A 19496-nucleotide genomic window follows, 5' to 3' on the forward strand; every position below is an offset into this window, starting at 1 on the left:
CTCGGAATTGGCAGATACCAGAAAAGCTGGTATTAGAATCAGTAAGGAAAAAGTGGTATCGGTGCATCCCTACTCAGAACATTGTTCAGGTCAGTCTTATTTAAATGCTGTTTCACCATCACACCCAGCTATGTACACTGATCATTACATACGTAGAAGTTCACAATCTCACACTGACCTCCTGTGTGTGTGTGTTTGTGTGTGTGTTTAATATTAATTTAAAAAGCTAAATTACAGTAAAAATCAGTAAAAAGGCTTTGAAGTTTCACTCACTGTGGTTCAGAGGTCACAGCTTCACTGCTGAAATTCGGACATGTCCCGATGGACCGGTCACTCTTCATAGACACACAGCTGGGTTCTGGAGAAGCTCCTCTCTGGGTTTCAGTTCTATTAACATTAAACACAGTGAAACTCCAGCATTTACACAGTGAACTCCAACACACAGCACATCTTTAATAAAGATCAGGAACTGAAGAGCTTCACTCTCAGAACAGAACAGTAGTTTAGTGCTGTGATGTACCGAGACCCAGAGCTTCCTCCTCCACTGCTTAAGTTTGGAGGATTCCCCAAGGACCGGTCACTCTTCATAGACACTCCACTGGGGGCTGGAGATGCTGCTCTCTTCACCCTGAAAACAGATCAGCTATTGGAATTACACTGATATATAGCAGAGATATAGATCAGTACAGAATGGATCAGTTTGTGATCAGTGATTGGCTGTTTGTTGTTACCAGGTGTTTTGCGAGAAGCTTCATTCTGCACCTTTAATAAAATACCCAATCACTTCCCTCTGATATATGGGTGTTTGACATGATGTGGCCTTTTTTTGGGTCCAGTGTGTCGAATACTTGTAAATTATAGAAGAATGTGTCAATAACTGTGATGATATTGTTCAGAAAGTGCTGTTTTATATGAACTTGCAGAGCATTCATGGGATAAATATTAAATTGTTTCACAATTTTTAGTCAAACCAGAAAAAGCTCATATGGTGTGACAGTCCCAATCACATTTCACAAAGTTAGATTTTGAATAATAACAAGCAAATTATTTTATTTTCTGTTTAATCAATCATATATTTATAACCAAGATGTCTACTTGTGAGTCTGCTTGGCTAAAAGTTTGTGCATAATGTTTTAAAGCTTAATTTCAGGCTAAGTACATGAAACATCATATGGTGTAACAGGGTTTTCTTGTCACACCATATGACTATTTTGTCTTACTATATGATATAAACTGCATTTAAATACATAAATAATGCATATGTTGTAGCTAATAGTTAAGGGTTTTAACTATTTTATTCGTTTAACACATTTTTATAGTATATTATTCACAAATGTAATATTTATACAGCAACACTCACTAATTCTTGCAGATTCACTCACTTACTCAGACTCAGTTACTCCTGAACGCAGAAGTAAAAGTTCAGTCTGACCCAGCTGCAGTTCACTGTAGCTGTTTGTTTCTTCAAGTAGAAGCCAAATGTGTCACAATGTTTAGTGGTATACTGTTTTTAACAATACATCAACAGTTTTCTGATCAATCATTGTTTTGCTCATTTTCATTTTAAAAGAAATAATGCATTAAATATAAAAAAGTTAAATGATTTCCTAAATATTATTAGAATTGCTGTAGCTAACATTCAACAGACTAAAATAAAAAGTGCAACATCTAATGACTTCTATGTTGGATACCCCACTGGACACTGGAGAAACTCATCCATATTTCTGTCCTGAATTATTATTATTTTTTCTTTTCACAAAACCATAAAACACTGAGTTTAAATAATAGTCACTGTAGTTTCTGAACAATAAATCTCAGACTGTAACAATGATAATGAAAGTTATAATGCTAAAGTCCAAAAAGAGTCCCCTTTACAAACAGCGATGTTTGAGGTTCTCGGAACCCGGGGCAGAGGGGCAAAGAAATTCTTGTTTTTCTTGTTTCTTCCTACAAACTAATGCAAATGCAAACCCAGACAGCATGTGATAAAATCCGAGACAGATCCTCACAGTGGATCTGGTCCAGAGTCCACTTGCATCATATTTATGTGCAAAAATATATTCTAGATCTGCTTACCAACATCCTCGACCAGACTAGATCAAGGGGCTGTTCCACGAAGCAAGCTTAAAAATCAGCGATTATTTGAGTGAACCTCCCTTGAGTTAGCCAACCAATTCGCTTCCAGCTAGTTCCGTTCCACTAAAGCATTTCAGACTCAACCTGTTCCCACTAATTCAAGCCAGGCTTTTGTAATCAAGGCTTGTGCTCAGTAATCGAGCCCTGAAAAGCAGAGAAAAACGTACAAAGAGGTGAAGGAATGCGCTGCTTATTTCTCTCCTGCTGAACAGGAGTTACTTATATATCTATTTGATGAATATAAAGACATAATTATAAGGAAAGAAAACATTTCTTGTGTTGTTAAAATTAATTATGAAAATTGCAGACTGATTAAATGCGTAAGCATATTTAATTCATTCATTGGTATACCAAAATGTTATAGTAAATTAAGAAAATTTATAATTATATCCTGATTTAGAGGCAACAGGTCAAGGTTAAATATAAAACTATACGGGACATTCCAGGATTTTGGTACAATTCCTGTCCCACCACTTTTCAAATGTACATATCCAAAATATCGAAATTACTGAATGTACTGTGTATTGTGTATGTACTTGTTTTAAGACACATTATAAGATATAAGTCCACAATATTTGGTGGAAAAATAAGCTTCTTTATACTATTATTTAAAAGACCGAATACCTTTAGACCATCTCAAAAAATGGCAGTTTTCTCTTGTCCCACTCATTGGGTGACCAACTCCTTTGGCTAATTTAACAATTAAAATAAGCTCTAAATAAATGACTTCCTCTTGTATATTGAAGCTACATTTTACAGTTAGCATCTGTTCCTCTGGTAAACCACAACTTAGCCTAGATTTGCAACCCTGTTACTCGCAACCCTGTTACTGTAAGTTGAGTAGCAGGGTTGCATTAGAATAAACAGGGTTCCATATTTTCAGCTTGTTTTGACAATACATTCAAATTTAACATTTTATGTGAAATTATAGTCACAATCATGGACGTCATTAGCCCAATTCTAGGGGAGCTCAGGCCACCCTAAAATATTTCAAAGCCATCCTAGGACTTTCAAGATGCACAATTTTTGTTTGGCCCATAACTTCTGAACGGGTGGACAGATTGACACTAAATTCGGTGTGCTCATACTCTAGGACATGCACATGAACTTTTTTGAAGCCAACACTTTCAAGATGGCCGACCTCAGTTTTTTCTTAGTATTTTTAGCTCATTTTAGCTGGTGTATTTTAGATGGTGAAGCAGCTTTAGCAAGCAATTAAATAATAAATGCTATTTTTAAGTAGCAGTTGAGAAGTGAGCTCCAAAGGTGTGATGCTCTTCATATAATTAATTTACAAAGCCTTAGTTGGTGGTCTGAAAAATTGTTGGCGAGCTATGCACGCCCAATATTTTACTTTTTGATGAAAATATTTTACTATTGACTTCAGTATAAACTGATAACAGACTGATCTTTATAAAATTTTTGTACTGTTCTTGATGATATTTCATTGATGAGTTACATTAATGAATTCCATTTTGTACAGTTCATGCTCAATTTTGGTGAAAACTTTTAAAAGAAGAGGTATAAAATCACATACATGTTGAGTTCAATCAAAAATTAAAAAACAAAAAGCTGAGTACTGTTCTATTGATACTACATTGATGAATCACATTCCTACTTGTTGTGTCATGGAAGTTTGGTGAATAAAAATGTATTTCAGTAATCCTGTGTAATGGGCTTATATTCATGGCATTTTATTGGGTATTTACAGATTTTCATTCAACCCACGCAACCCTGTTACTCAACCTCAACCCTGTTGCTGTAACATTTTTAAACTAAAATAATGTTGTATAATATCCTTGTCTTGTAAATGATAATGCCACTGTCCTTTAAATAGTTTGAATCATTCACTCTATGTACAGTTCAGCAAACATCTGAAAATAAAACTAATAAAAATAAAAGCACAACACATACGAATTTTGACATTTCAGTTAAGAAAGACTTTGAAAGTCTATAAAATGTAAGGAAACTAGTAATTACCTAAAATCAAATCGATAATTCAGTTGTATATGTTCTTTCTTTACATGCTGGCAAAAGATTTGCAAAAAAAAAAATTAAAATATAATTTTTACAGGATTTTAAGTATTGGTAACAGGGTTGCACCAAATATATTGCATACCAACTTAAGTATCTAATTAAAAAAAAAACTGCTTTGATACCTGAGCTTGACGAATTAAACCTTTGGATAGTCTATAATCTGTGGTTAATAAATATATGACTAAATTATATTTAACTACTATTTCTATTGAACAAATATGATCACATTTGTGAATTGATATAATTCTGGGATTACATATATACTTCAAAGTAACTTCATCTAAAGTACCTGGGCATCATTCATACAAATAAATGTGTTTTTGTTATATAGATTGTATGCAAATAAATCTTTGTTGAAAATAACTGCGATTAAATACTGAATTGAAACAATAAATTGCAGTGTGCAGACACATTTCCAATGCAGTACAATACTTAATTAAATGTGTAGAAATATTAAATGATATGCTGCATCCGCTGCAATTTATTGGATAAAACCGTGGCGGAACATTGTTCCTGGGTTTTGTTTCTCATCCGCAGGGCTATGACGTCACCTGGCTCATCCAATAGAAGCCCTGCAGCTAAGCTACGCGTCAACTCTAGCCTGGGAGAGAGCAGGTTTGAACAAACGTATATGTTGCTGTAGTAACTGAAAAGGGTTTAGCCTCTTTCGTGGAACCGAAATTTGAGCAAAATGAGCCAGACTCATCTTAATAAGCCTGGCTTACTGAGTTAGCTTGCTTCGTGGAACAGCCCCCTGTTCTGGTTCAAACATTATGTTATTGTATCTGACACTTTACATTATAAAAATACTAACATTAAGTATTGATTATTAATAAATTACATATTAATAGCAGATATTTGCTTTAAATACAGATTAGAAACACATTCTTTTATAAAAAAATAACTGGCTGTAAAATATGCAGATCACAGGTCCAGGATTTCAGCTGCAGCCATTAAAATACAAAGATATTTTACAAATAAAACCCATCATTTAATTTACTCACTTTAGAACAGGGGGCCCTCCTTCACTGATGGAGATCTTCTGAAGACCCATTATGTACCCTTCTTTTTTCATACGCAGCTGAACATTGCTGACTCCAACCCCTGAGAAAAGATCAGCCATTAGAATTAAGCCATTATTCTTAGAACAGTAACGTTATTGTCAGGTTTGGAAGAAACAAAATTGAAACATGAAACACTACACAAAAAAGAGTGATTTAACCTCATTACCAAATATACTAGATTACAGAGACATTTACTGTTTTATTTACTTATTATTAGTATTAGTAGTGTTGATACATTATACAACAGTATTATAATTTGCATACTACTCTATTATTATTATTATTATTATTATTATTATTATTATTATTATTATGCGCTACTACAAATAAACACACCTTTATATCAAGTCCGTTTTTACCCAACAAATCAAGTCCACATTAAGCAGTAATACACTTTAAACTGCATAAACTACACGACTGTGATCAATAAATATGAATAAATATAGCACATTTATATTTAGTTTACAGCATTATTGAACTGTTAGAGGCTACACGGTTCTGTTCTACATTCTCTTCAGTTCTGAACTTACCAAGTGAATCCAGACCCCTCTCCTGTTGTAACGGAGGAAACTGGACTTACTTTCACTGCATCACGTCTCAGTCTGTCTCTCTTCCAGAAACTTTTCCTACTCCCCCTCTCCTACCCCGGATGAGGGTGGAGGAATCGAGGAGAGGAGGAGTAGTAACAGGAGAAATGGGAAAGCTTATCCCTTTAAGATATAATGTTGACTACTGATGAACTGAGCCAATCACAGCTGCTGCAAACGGTCAGCATATATATGGTCATCCTATGAATTGGGTTAATTGTAGATGTTTAAACTCTTATTCATTGCAGAGAAAGTAAAACATTTCTAAAATTCCATGAAATATTTGCCAACCAAACAAAAGTGAAAGCCTTGTGATATTTAGTTTATTCCATTTTATGTCTCTCTTTTTTATTTGTTAATACAAAGTGATGGTATATGTTCTACAGTCATTTTTTTATAAAGTTGCATTATTTGTACACATGCACAATAAAAAAATAAAAAATAAACAATGAATTCAATAAAAATTGTGCACTTGACGCTCTGTGGGCGTGGCAGCAGTAATGTCCCTCCACCTTAACTTTACCTTAACTTTACATTGGTAAAGTGATTTAGGCGGTCCAATTATCCTTGACTTCTGATGGTAACATTTCTGTTTTAATATGAGGGTTGTTGTTGGGTTTTTTTTTGTATGTTTACCTTTAAATATACACTAGGGTAGCATGGTTTGGCAGGGTAGCACAACTTCATTACATTACATTACATTACATTACATTTGGCAGACGCTTTTGTCCAAAGCGACTTACAATAGTCAAGTAAACTTCAGAACACCAGCTTGTCAGAACACAACACTACAGGTACACAGTGCAACGAAATTATGTTCCTCTGGAACCATAGTGCAACATGGAAGAACATAGAGGCTGTGTGTGTTGAGGGGCTGGAAGCAGTGGAGTGCATGTTGCAGAGTCTGGTAGCGGAGGCTCTGTGTGTTGAGAAGTCTGACTGCCTGGTGGATGAAGCTGTTGCAGAGTCTGGTAGTGGAGGCTCTTTGTGTTGAGTAGTCTGACTGCCTGGTGGATGAAGCTGTTGCAGAGTCTGGAAGTGGAGGCTCTGTGTTTTGAGGAGCCTGACTGCCTGGTGGATGAAGCTGTTGCAGAGTCTGGTAGTGGAGGCTCTTTGTGTTGAGGAGTCTGACTGCCTGGTGGATGAAGCTGTTGCAGAGTCTGGTAGTGGAGGCTCGGTGTGTTGAGGATTCTATTGTTGTCAGAGCAGGCCAGACACCTGGGGGCTGTTCCACGAAGCGAGCTAACTCAGTAAGCCAGGCTTATTAAGACAAGCCTGGCTCATTTTGCTCAAATTTCGGTTCCACGAAAGAGGCTAGACTTGAGCCTCGTCCAGTTACTATAGCAACATATACGTTTGTTCAAACCTGCTCTGTACCAGGCTAGAGTTGACGCTTAGCTAAGCTGCAACGCTTCTATTGGATTAGCCCTGTGACGCCATAGCCTTGCTGGTGGGAAACAAAATCCAGGAACAAGGTTGCAGGATGCAGCATATCAAATAATATTTGTATACATTTAATTGAGTATTGTATTGTATTGGAAATGTGTCTGCACACTGCAATGTATTGGTTCAATCTTAAATTCAGGCCAGTGTAAAATGAAATCCAGTATTTAATCGCCGTTATTTCCACAAAGATTTATCTGCATACACTCTATATCAACAAAACACATTTATAAGTATTAATGATGCCCAGGTACTTAAGATGAAGTTACTTTGAAGTATATCTGTAATCCCAGAATTATATCAACTTACATATATGATCATATTTGTTCAATTTAAATAGTATAAATGTTTGGTTAATTTAATAAAGAAAAAGTGAATGGATATAGACAACTACCCTACCAATAGTTTCATACAGGTGATATAAGTTAGCAAAAAATGTAGGCTATAAAAAGAGCAGCCATCATTGAAGGCTGTAGGCAGTGACTGACATCACCACCAGTAGCAGCAACAACTGTTTTCTTTCTGGTTGCTAAAACATTTCATGCAGTTAATTTATATCAAAATACACACTGAAATATGTAATTTAACATTTCCCTGCACATTAGACTAATCAATTGGAATTATTTTTATATTTAACCTTGACCTGTTGCCATGTTCATTTTAATCCCCCCTGTTGCTTCTAAATCAGGATATAATTATCAATTTTCTTAATTTTTCTAAATTTTCTAAATTAAAAATTTTGGAATACCAATGAATGGATTAAATATGTTCACGCATTTAATCGGTATGCAATTTTCATAATTAATTTTAATAACACAAGAAATGTTTCCTTTCCTTATAATTATGTCGTTAAATTAATCAAATAGACATATAAGTAACTCCTGTTCAGCAGGAGAGAAATAAGCAGCCCATTTCTTCACGTCTTTAAACATTTTTCTCAGCTTTTCAGGGCTCGGTTACTGAGGCTGTTTAAATATCGTGTGCATGTGCACAAGCCTTCATTACAAAAGCCTTGCTTGAATTAGTGGGAACAGGTTGAGTCTGAATTGCGTTAGTGGAACGGAACTAGCTGGAAGTGAATTGTATGGCTAATTCAAGCGAGGCTTACTCAAATAAGCACCGCTTTCTAACAGCCCCCAGCCTTTTTGGAACAGCCCCAAGGAGAAACGACAGTCTGAGCCGTTTCCTTTCCTGCTGATGGTTTTATAACACAGAGCTACAGCAGCTCCTCCTCTCCTCCACTCAGCTTCCCAGTAACAGCGTCCAGTAACTCTCTCTCTACTCAGAACCTCCAGACACCCATGAAATCTTTCTGGACGAGCAGGATATGACTGCAGCTTCCCTCTATTATCCACCATCCTGTTCTCCTGAACCACAGTGCGTCATCCAGCGATCCAGTGCTTTTTTGGAGGGGTCATCCAAAAGACAATTAATACTTACATAGGGTGACCAGACGTCCTCTTTTTCCCAGATGTCCTACCTTTTGTCCTACCTAAAAATAATTTCACATATTTGAAAAATTTCAAAATCGTCCAGGGTTTTGTTTGACTGCCCACAGTACAGTGCATTGTGCATTAGAATTGCCACGCCGTTCTATTCCACTCCATTCCAGTTTTCTCTGTATTGCAAATTACTCATGCCCTTCTCCTCAAATGTATCTACTTTGCATTGTGTGTGTGTGGAGAAGAAAGCGTGGGCTTGCCAGTCTACCCCCGAGTGTTTACAAGCAAAAGCACATGTGTCCGCCGGTTCTACACCCTTTCTCTGTATGGTACGTTCAGTGTTGAGCAGCAGACCGGGAGAGCAGGATTTTGACGGAGGAAACGAGGGACAGACTGAGCTGGAATGTGTAGCACAAACAGGTAGTAACGTTAGTAAAGTTAGGATAACACAAGGACTTTGAGGTGATGGAGGTAACATTAGTAAAGTTAGGATAACACAGGGATTTTGAGGTGACGGAGGTAACGTTAGTAAAGTTAGGATAACACAGGGATTTTGAGGTGATGGAGGTAACGTTAGTAAATTTAGGATAACACAGGGATTTTGAGGTGATGGAGGTAACGTTAGTAAAGTTAGGATAACACAGGGATTTTGAGGTGATGGAGGTAACGTTAGTAAATTTAGGATAACACAGGGATTTTGAGGTGATGGAGGTAACGTTAGTAAATTTAGGATAACACAGGGATTTTGAGGTGATGGAGGTAACGTTAGTAAAGTTAGGATAACACAGGGATTTTGAGGTGATGGAGGTAACGTTAGTAAAGTTAGGATAACACAGGGATTTTGAGGTGATGGAGGTAACATTAGTAAATTAAGGATAACACAGGGATTTTGAGGTGATGGAGGTAACGTTAGTAAAGTTAGGATAACACAGGGATTTTGAGGTGATGGAGGTAACGTTAGTAAAGTTAGGATAACACAGGGATTTTGAGGTGATGGAGGTAACATTAGGAAATTTAGGATAACACAGGGATTTTGAGGTGATGGAGGTAACGTTAGTAAAATAGGATAACACAGGGATTTTGAGGTGATGGAGGTAACGTTAGTAAAGTTAAGATAACTCAGGGACTTTCAGGTGATGGAGGTAACGTTAGTAAAGTTAGGATAACACAGGGACTTTGAGGTGATGGAGGTAATGTTAGTAATGCTAGGATTACACAGGGACTTTGAGGTGATGGAGTTAACGTAAGTATAACACAGGGACATTGAGGTGATGGAGGTAACGTAAGTATAACACAGGGACATTGAGGTGATGGAGGTAACGTTAGTAAAGTTAGGATTACACAGGGACTTTGAGGTGATGGAGTTAACATAAGTATAACACAGGGACTTTGAGGTGATGGGGTAACGTTAGTAAAGTTAGTATAACACAGGGACTTTGAGGTGATGGAGGTAACGTTAGTAAACTTAGGATAACTCGGGGACTTTGAGGTGATGGAGGTAACGTTAGTAAAGTTAGGATTACACAGGGACTTTGAGGTGATGGAGGTAACATTAGTAAAGTTAGGATAACACAGGGACTTTGAGGTGATGGAGGTAATGTAAGTAATGCTAGGATTATACAGGGACTTTGAGGTGATGGAGGTAACGTTAGTAAAGTTAGGATAACATGGGAACTTTGAGGTGATGGAGGTAACGTTAGTAAAGTTAGGATAACACAGGGACTTTGAGGTGATGGAGGTAACGTTAGTAATGCTAGGATTACACAGGGACTTTGAGGTGATGGAGGTAACGTTATTAAAGGTAGGATTATACAGGGACTTTGAGGTGATGGAGGTAATGTTAGTATAGTTAGTATAACACAGGGACTTTGAGGTGATGGAGGTAACGTTAGGATTACACAGGCACTTTGAGGTGATGGAGGTAATGTTAGTAAAGTTAGGATTATACAGGGACTTTGAGGTGATGGAGGTAACGTTAGTATAGTTAGTATAACACAGGGACTTTGAGGTGATGGAGGTAATGTTATTAAAGGTAGGATTATACAGGGACTTTGAGGTGATGGAGGTAACGTTAGTATAGTTAGTATAACACAGGGACTTTGAGGTGATGGAGGTAACGTTAGGATTACACAGGCACTTTGAGGTGATGGAGGTAACGTTATTAAAGTTAGGATTATACAGGGACTTTGAGGTGATGGAGGTAACTGTCATGGCTGGACAGGACACAGACACGCACTGATGCAGATAAAACGTGACTTTATTAAATAAAGTAGCTGACAAAGGGATAGTCAGACAGAAATATATCAACAGGGGCGAACAACAGCAGAAGGAATACAACATACCAGAGTAGAAACAGTCCAGAGGTCAAACACAGGCAGGCAATATCAGAAAAAAATAGGCAAAAGAAACACGTTGTATGAGGAAAAATACCATCAATACTCGGCGGATAACACAGGGATTTTGAGGTGATGGAGGTAACGTTAGTATAGTTAGTATAGTTAGGATAACACAGCGACTTTGAGGTGATGGTGTAACGTTAGTAAAGTTAGTATAACAGGGATTTTGAGGTGATGGAGGTAACGTTAGTAAAGTTAGGATTAAAGAAGGACTTTGAGGTGATGGAGTTAACATAAGTATAACACAGGGACTTTGAGGTGATGGGGTAACGTTAGTAAAGTTAGTATAACACAGGGATTTTGAGGTGATGGAGTAACGTTAGTAAAGTTAGTATAACACAGGGACTTTGAGGTGATTGAGGTAAAGTTAGTAAAGTTAGGATACCACAGGGACTTTGAGGTGATGGAGGTAACGTTAGCTCTATTACATGAGAATGATGAGCAATGACATAAAAATAGCAAACGTCAAGACTGAGAAGTGTTAGATGAGCAGTAAGTGTATTTTAGGTTGCATCATTTTATTTTAGATATTTAGGTTAAAGCTGTGTTGAAAGGCTGCATAGTTTGAGTTTTGTAGCCTCTATGCTGTGGATCAGCATGTTTTAAAAAGCACTTAAACAAGTGAAATAACAGATTTTAAAACTGATTAATGATCAGTTAACTTAAAAAGCAAGTGCAAAAATTATAAAAGTAATATTAGCAAAAGCTATGCCCACACTGAATAAGAGTAAAACAGTGTTAAATAATTTACGACATGGTTGCGTTGCATGAATTTGTAGCCTGATACAAATACATGTTATAGCTGTTTAAAGGAGGGAGCATCTTTAACCTGGAGATTTAGAATGGAGCTGTTATATCAGAGAAATTCAGAAAATACATATTAGACATGAATTCAATAAAACCGACACCTCTCCCCTTACATTTCTTACATTCATTATTTTACTTACATTTAAATATCCACTATATATACTTCTGAAGAAAAACAAATGGGATTAATTGCAGTTAATCACAGAATTTGGTAGTGATTATTCAGATTATTTTTTTCATCAATTTACACCACTTAATTTTTTGTAATGATCACTGGACATTGTATTCCTCAAAAATATAACTATTTTGACACAAAATACCAAAAATCTGTACAAACAAACATTTTTAATCTGAGAAATTATTTCTTAGATGACATTTTTTACAGATTTCTGCGTATTTTGTGTTAAAATGTTTATATTTGTATTTTTTCAGGTCTTTGGTCACAAGTCCGAGTCAAGTCTCAAGTCTTTGGTCACGAGTCCGAGTCAAGTCTCAAGTCTTTGGTCACAAGTCCGAGTCAAGTCTCAAGTCTTTGGTCACGAGTCCGAGTCAAGTCTCAAGTCTTTGGTCACGAGTCCGAGTCAGGTCTCAAGTCTTTGGTCACGAGTCTGAGTCAAGCCTCAAGTCTTTGGTCACGAGTCCGAGTCAGGTCTCAAGTTTTTGGTCACGAGTCCGAGTCAAGTCTCAAGTCTTTGGTCACGAGTCCGAGTCAAGTCTCAAGTCTTTGGTCATGAGTCTGAGTCAAGTTTTAAGTCTTTGGTCATGAGTCCATGTCAAGTCTCAAGTCTTTGGTCACGAGTCCGAGTCAAGTCTCAAGTCTTTGGTCATGAGTCCGGTCTAAACCAAATATGCCAGGGCTGATTTTTTTGTCCCAGTCCAGCACTGGCGCCCAGTATTTTTCTCTCCACTCAGAACCTGCAGATACCAATCAAACTTCTCTGGAGGATCAGGAGACGACTACAGCTTCCCTCTATTCTCCAACATCCTGTTCTCAGGGTTTACTGTGTTCGGATCCAGAGTGAGATCCCAGCTGTCTGAACACAAGAATACACAGTGCACTGATACAGAGGGAGAGAGTGCAAAAAGAATCAAGGCTGTCTTACCTATTATTAGAAAAAAGTTAACCTTCCCTGAATAAGAAATACAGTCATACTAAGTAATTCATAATAATAATTCATCTTGATTTATCAAAGAATATTGTTGTGATTAATACAGTTAATGTTTAAGTGAGTGATAACAGTGATATAAATATAACTTATTTTGCCAAACAAACACTGATCCATTAAAATACCCATTATTAAAAGCTTAAGAAAAGCTTATATTGTAATTTATTCTCTGTGAGCTCATTTAGGGTTTTAGAACATTTTTCAGTTCAGTCAGTCTTATCTAACCCCTGTCTCCAGTGACATGCAGACGCTATGGCCCAATGTGCTTGGGCAACTTCCCTTTTGCCGTCCTTGGCTGATATTGCCCTTCCGAGGGAGGGAAATAAATAATATAGTATGATTTCATATTTTAACTAGGGTTGTGCCGATGGACGATATCCCACTTTTTTGTTTTTCCAGAAACATGCCCTGACCTTCTTTAGGTCTCCTTCACCTAAAACGTTAGCAGGGATTGTACGGAAAAAGATCAAATCAGGTATATAACTTAAATGAATTCGAGTCAGGGATGAAAATTAAAATACCCTACTGCTACAAATATGCCTAGTTGGCATATTATTATATTATTTATTATTATATTATTATTAAGATATTTTTATTTATATCTAGGTTACAGCTTGTCTTAGTTTTTTTCTACATGTCTGTATTAATTTTAAACATTTCATGTTATTCACACAAATAGAATAAGCCTGCTCGTTGTGTGTCGGGAAACTTGCTCATTGTCAACCAGTGTTGGCAACAGCTTCACTGCGGAAATCAGAAACTGCTGAGATCAAGAAACTGAGACTAAATAAACCACAGGGACCACTAAACCTGACTGACGTGAACAAAGAACAACCACGGCCGGAGGAAAACACGCACAGGGGGAAAAAGGAAACACCTGGGAACAGGGGGTGTAGCTACAAAACAGGGGAGGAGACACAGAATAAACACATGTAGGCACGTACATGTCTGTAAAAAAGGCATGTACGGAGAGTAAATAAACAGGAACAGAACAGATGAGAATGTGACAACATCTCTCCTCTCGTTCTGTTTTCGATCCCCCGATCGATTTCCTGTGGGCCACCAAAAAAGCTGAGACGTGATGCATATGAGCTCCAAAGAGGTGGCTCGGCTCAAACCTCCATCCCTCAAGACACACAGAAAACAGATATCCAGACTCTTCTCTGTGCTGCACCAAGGTGGTGGAATGAACTTCCACTGGATGTCAGAACAGCAGAGTCACTTGCGGTCTTCAAACGTCGACTGAAGACTCGTCTTTTCAAAGAGTTCCTAAACTAATCCAAAAAAAAGGTTCCTAGGGTTCTAAACATGATCAAGCTCTGTGTATCTCTTGATCCTATAGTCTACAAATTAGCTCTGGATATTTGAAGTAACATCGAAGCACTGTTGTAAGTCGCTCTGGATAAGGGCATCTGCTAAATACCTTAAATGTAAATGTAAAGACAATACCCAGCCCCTCCAAACCAGCACGTACACCACGCACTAACACAAACACATATACATTTGAATATATAAAATAACCCTGAAATATTTAAAGCTAGGTTGCTTTGAATACATAAGAAACCCTGCCACACAAACACCGTCAGTATGAAGAGTTTTAACTCTTACCTTTCAAACTTCCGGTCAATAAGACCTTTACGTTTCAGACGATTTCAGCTGACTTGGGTTTCCACCAACAGCATAAAGGATTACTGACCTAGATACAGAACAAGTCTGAAAACATCACTGGAATCTGGTGTAAACAATTCATGAACATGTCTATGTCTGAGTGCTGTGTCCAACTGTGTCCTCCCACATGACTCTTATCTGTAGCTTTGCCCCCTCGTTACCTGTTTCCCCAGGTGTCTTCCCTTTCCGTTTCCCTCCGTCTGTATTTATACCTCAGCGTTTGCTGTTTTTCTTATCGGTGATTGTACCTTTATATGTCAGCTCTGGCTGTGTATGTTTTCCTTTTGTATTCTGTGTTTCTTTGTTATTACATAATCACTCGCATTTGCGTCCGCTCTTCTCGTCCTCTATCCTTACAATTCCTGACACCACTAGAGAGAGATGTCATCTACTTTAACCTTATTCTGCTTTCAGTGCGGTTCTTTTGTGACTACATTGCACAAGTTTCAAGTGGTAAAAATTGCAGCTTACAGCTTACACTCTAAATTCACGCTGTTTACTCTGTAACTTAAGCACCAGTCCACCTGACCCTCTATTCCAGCAACAATCTATTACTGTGAAAAAATCTAATCCAACAAACCATGATATTAATAAAGCACTCTGTGTATTGAATATTGGAGTAAAATAAAATGGCAGGTATTTGGGTCAATGGCATATAAAGGCTCAGACCAATTAAAATTCATAAAAACAAAAGTATATATATATATATATATATATATATATATATATATATATATATATATATATATATATATTGACATTTTTTTAAACACTAAAAAAAAATTAATTAAGTGATAGACAAATTGACCCTGGCCATATAAAATATCATGTAGTGGTAAAACGAGTTCTCTTAAAATGACAAAATTTCCTAAACATTTTTAATGAACAAACTCTCAGCAGTGTAACATGTTTCTTAACCGTATTGGCATTATTTAAAGTTGTTGAAATTAATGACATAATATTTTTTATTATAAAATCTCACAGTCACATTCTTAAATGTATTTACCAGGCTTATGTTTCAGCCACAGAAAGCAGATATTGTTTTTATTATTATAGTTTTTGCTATTATGGGTTCCATCATATTTTGCATAATTTTTAAATAGCAGAGAAAATAAAGTGAGCACATATACAGGAGAGTTATTATATATTATATGTGTCATCAAATATATGATGCAGTTGGACAAGCATCACGTCATTGACCCATTTAATGGAAAAATAGAATAGTGCAAAATTTCCTTTTCTTATAAGCAAGTGAACTTTCTTTAAATGTTTATATTTGACTTTGCATGCTCTCTGATACTAGTACTAACAACGCAGAAACATGTTGTGCAGCCATAACATATAAATATTTATTATACTTCACTATACTATCCTCTGAAAGAAACTGTATTAAGGTGTTCTTGTTGAAGAAGTTGAAGCACTGCCTCCATCTAGTGTCATTGATATGTACTGCATTTAATATAAATATTCTATCAGGTGTATGTACTCTTCTAAAAATAAGCTAAAACATTAAGTGCTACCAAAACAGATCCTTTTACAAGACCTCTGCACCGAGACATTCAGCAGACTGGAAGATACAATTGAAGATATAATCTTTGTTATATTTTTTGTTACTAAAAATAATAAACTGCATGTAAACAATAAAACCACACTAAAATTTAAAATATCAAATGTTAAAAAGGTTAGATGACTTACTGTAGGCGAGGATTTCCTTCTTGATGTTCAATGCAGGTATCAAAGAATAAAACAACTCATAAAATACTTTAAATCAATTCCATCCATATAGAGCACATAATGATATTCAGAATCATAGCTATCTTTATCCACTTGAACCAAATGATATAAAAGGTAGCATGTAATAATAGCCTGAAAGAATGATAAAGCTAATTATTATAAACAGATCTGCCTTTAATTTCTCTCTGAGAGAGACTATAAAGAAAATAATATATAAGTAAAAGGAAAAGTGAACGTGTAAGTAATGTTTAAAAAAATGAAAATTAAGTTAGAACTCTGTAAATAAACCTCAAATCTATTAGCTAGCTAATTATCTAAAAAGCTATTAATCTAAAATCTTGAACTGAGGAAAAATGTTAAGATAATTTAAAACAGATAGTAGTTAAAAGAACCATAAGAATAGCAGCAATTTAATTAATTCAACAGTTTTAAAACATTTAAGTCACAGCAAAGAGTTAATAACTGCTATTCCTCCTCAGAAACTTTGGGTTCATTAAGTAGCTAGCTTAGCTAACACTAAGAAGCTAGATAATTTAGCCAGTTTCAAACGTTTAACCCTAAATTAGTGTTTATTTGAGGAGATTTAATCTAAAGTTGTTTAATCTCATCAATTTACCCATAAATTATTAGTGTTTTTCTTAGTTTATCAAACAGTTTAAGAGAAACGGAGCTAACTCACTGCTAACTCTGTTAGCTGCTAACAGGCTAATGTTACAGGAATCTGACAGGAGAGCGTCTCGCGCCGAATCGCAGCGCTAATATAAACTACTGCTTTAAAATCATTGAAACTCACCTAAACTGACTTGTCTTACTGCTTCTAGAAACAGCCAGAATATAATAGTTTATTATTAATACAGAAATATTATAATAGGTATTATTATGAATAATAATAATTGCTGATCCTTCCGCCGGGAAATGTAGTGCGCTGCTGTTGCTAAGCAACCAAAGACAGTGAATAGAGGAGAAGTCCGCCAGCGGCTCCTCACTGGGAACAGTGGCGGGTAAAAGTTTTGGGCATCTCTGATCTAAAAACTGTATCTGTTAGTGTGAACAGATAACCTGCTTTCCTAACTGCATTCTTCCATTTAAGAAATATAGCTAAAATGCAGCCGCGAGAGTGCTTACTAGAACCAAAAAGGTTGATCATATTACACCTATTCTTTCATCCCTACACTGGCTACCTGTTAAATTTCGTATAGATTATAAAATACTTCTCCTGACGTATAAATCCCTTAATGGTCTGGTCCCGCATTATCTACAGGAACTACTCCTTACAATCCGCCGCGTTCACTCCGCTCCCAAGACGCCTGTTATTAGTCCCGCGTATTAGAAAAAACTATGCAGGAGGAAGAACGTTCTTTTATAAAGCTCCCCAACTTTGGAATAGCCTACCTAGTAATATACAGCAAATTAATATCCAGCAAATATAAACCCTGTCCTAATCATCTGCTTTCTCTTTCTCTCCCCATGTCCTGAGCTGCTGCTACCAGTGCCCATCCCACTCCAGCAGAGTTTTATAAAACCATTCTAACCCCTTTTTCTTCCCTCCCCTCTCTGTTCTCTCTCTCTATCTTTCTCACATGTGCTGAGATGCCCGGCCGGTCTGCCTGGATGTGTCCGTCTGTGGTTCCAGCTTTCAGGAATCAGCCCTGTCCTTCTACTCATCAGAATTATTTCACAACCCTTCTAACTCCTGCTTTTTTTTCTCTTCCTTTCCTTTCTGTTTTCTCTATCTATCTCTTTTACATGTATGGAGATGCCCTGTTCCTGATGTTCCCAGCCTGGCTCTCCACTGCCCGCTGTGTTGTTCTCCGGCTCTGCAGCCCTGCACTGATTACCATTAACACACTCAGTATCTGTTCCTATATTAGCCATAGCTCTATAGTTTGTGCCCATCACATTCTTATATTCATAAATTAGTACCTGTTATATTAGCCATAGTTCACATTAATTCTCTGTACTGTTTTTGTTCTGTTATTTGTTTGTTATTTGTGTGTGAGCGGGTCAACCCGAGTAGGATGGGTTCCTCGGACTGAGTCTTGGTTCCTTCCAAGGTTTCTTCCTCTTAAAGGGAGTTTTTGCCACTGTGTCACCATAAAATTGGCATCTCTGCTCATAAGAGGCGTGGACCTGTTTTTCCTGTAAAGCTGCTTTGTGACAGCCTTTGTTGTAAAAAGCGCTATAGAAATAAAATTGAATTGAATTGAATATTCCCCCAAAATAAAAAGAAATACATTTTACTTTTAAATCCATACATAGAATTTACCCTTAAAATGAACTGATTAACTTAATTATTTAAGTGGGTAATAGATAACTGATACCTATGTGAAATAAACATGGAAACTTCATAGCAGCTGTTTTATACTGTGAAGAAATCCAAACCCTGTGGAAATCCCTGCAAAGGTGACTATCAATTTAGTTTTTTTCAATTATGGAAAATTTTTCAATAACAAACATCTTCATTTCTGAATAAATGATCATAATTATAACCAATTATTCTACACATAAATGTTGCTGTTTTCCTTGGGGTTTTCAGTGCGCAGGTGGGGGCGGGGCTGGTTACGTCACTCGTGTGTTTTTTTGTGTTTGTTTGTTTTTTTCTGAAGGGGCGGGGCAGAGAGAGCTCACACAGGCCTCACACAGATCTCTACACTCCTCAATACACAGAACAAGATACATACAAACTACTATACAATTATACAGCCTTATATATTTTTCTATTTTGTTCAGACTACTGTCAAATATTGTGAATTACGTATCATAAATATATATTAATCAGTCTATTTAATGCAATGGTGATCCAACATTAAAATTATTCTACTTTCAGCTCAAAAACACCCTGATTATCAATTCCCATTAACATATATAAAAATTCCTACAAGTGAAAAATACAAATAGACTACAGGTGCTAGGTAGATTCTTAATCAAAAACATGGTCAAGTTAATGCAAATATCAAAAATCTTTTATGTACAGAGCAAATGAGTGGAGTAGGATCTCCGGAAAATAACAATATAT

General features: G+C 36.5%; 2 protein-coding genes across 2 annotated transcripts in view; both read right to left on the bottom strand.

The window, feature by feature from the left end:
- The window catches only part of LOC107197166 (NLR family CARD domain-containing protein 3), a 28306-nt gene extending 22449 nt beyond the window's left edge, over positions 1–5857 (bottom strand). The window contains exons 1-4 of the mRNA XM_022663681.2: positions 5768–5857; positions 5178–5277; positions 521–628; positions 274–387 (exon numbers count right to left, since the gene is read on the bottom strand). Coding sequence (XP_022519402.2) covers positions 274–387; positions 521–628; positions 5178–5248 — 293 coding nt within the window. The 5' untranslated portion in view covers positions 5249–5277; positions 5768–5857. The remainder of the gene's footprint in view (positions 1–273; positions 388–520; positions 629–5177; positions 5278–5767) is intronic.
- Positions 5858–8288: 2431 nt separating this feature from the next.
- The window catches only part of LOC107197167 (NACHT, LRR and PYD domains-containing protein 4E-like), a 75472-nt gene continuing 64264 nt past the window's right edge, over positions 8289–19496 (bottom strand). Inside the window, exon 12 of the mRNA XM_049468764.1 lies at positions 8289–8556. Within this exon, the coding sequence (XP_049324721.1) occupies positions 8356–8556 (201 nt within the window). The 3' untranslated portion in view covers positions 8289–8355. The remainder of the gene's footprint in view (positions 8557–19496) is intronic.

The sequence above is a fragment of the Astyanax mexicanus genome, chromosome 1, assembly GCF_023375975.1.
Source record: "Astyanax mexicanus isolate ESR-SI-001 chromosome 1, AstMex3_surface, whole genome shotgun sequence".
Lineage (NCBI taxonomy): Eukaryota > Metazoa > Chordata > Actinopteri > Characiformes > Acestrorhamphidae > Astyanax > Astyanax mexicanus.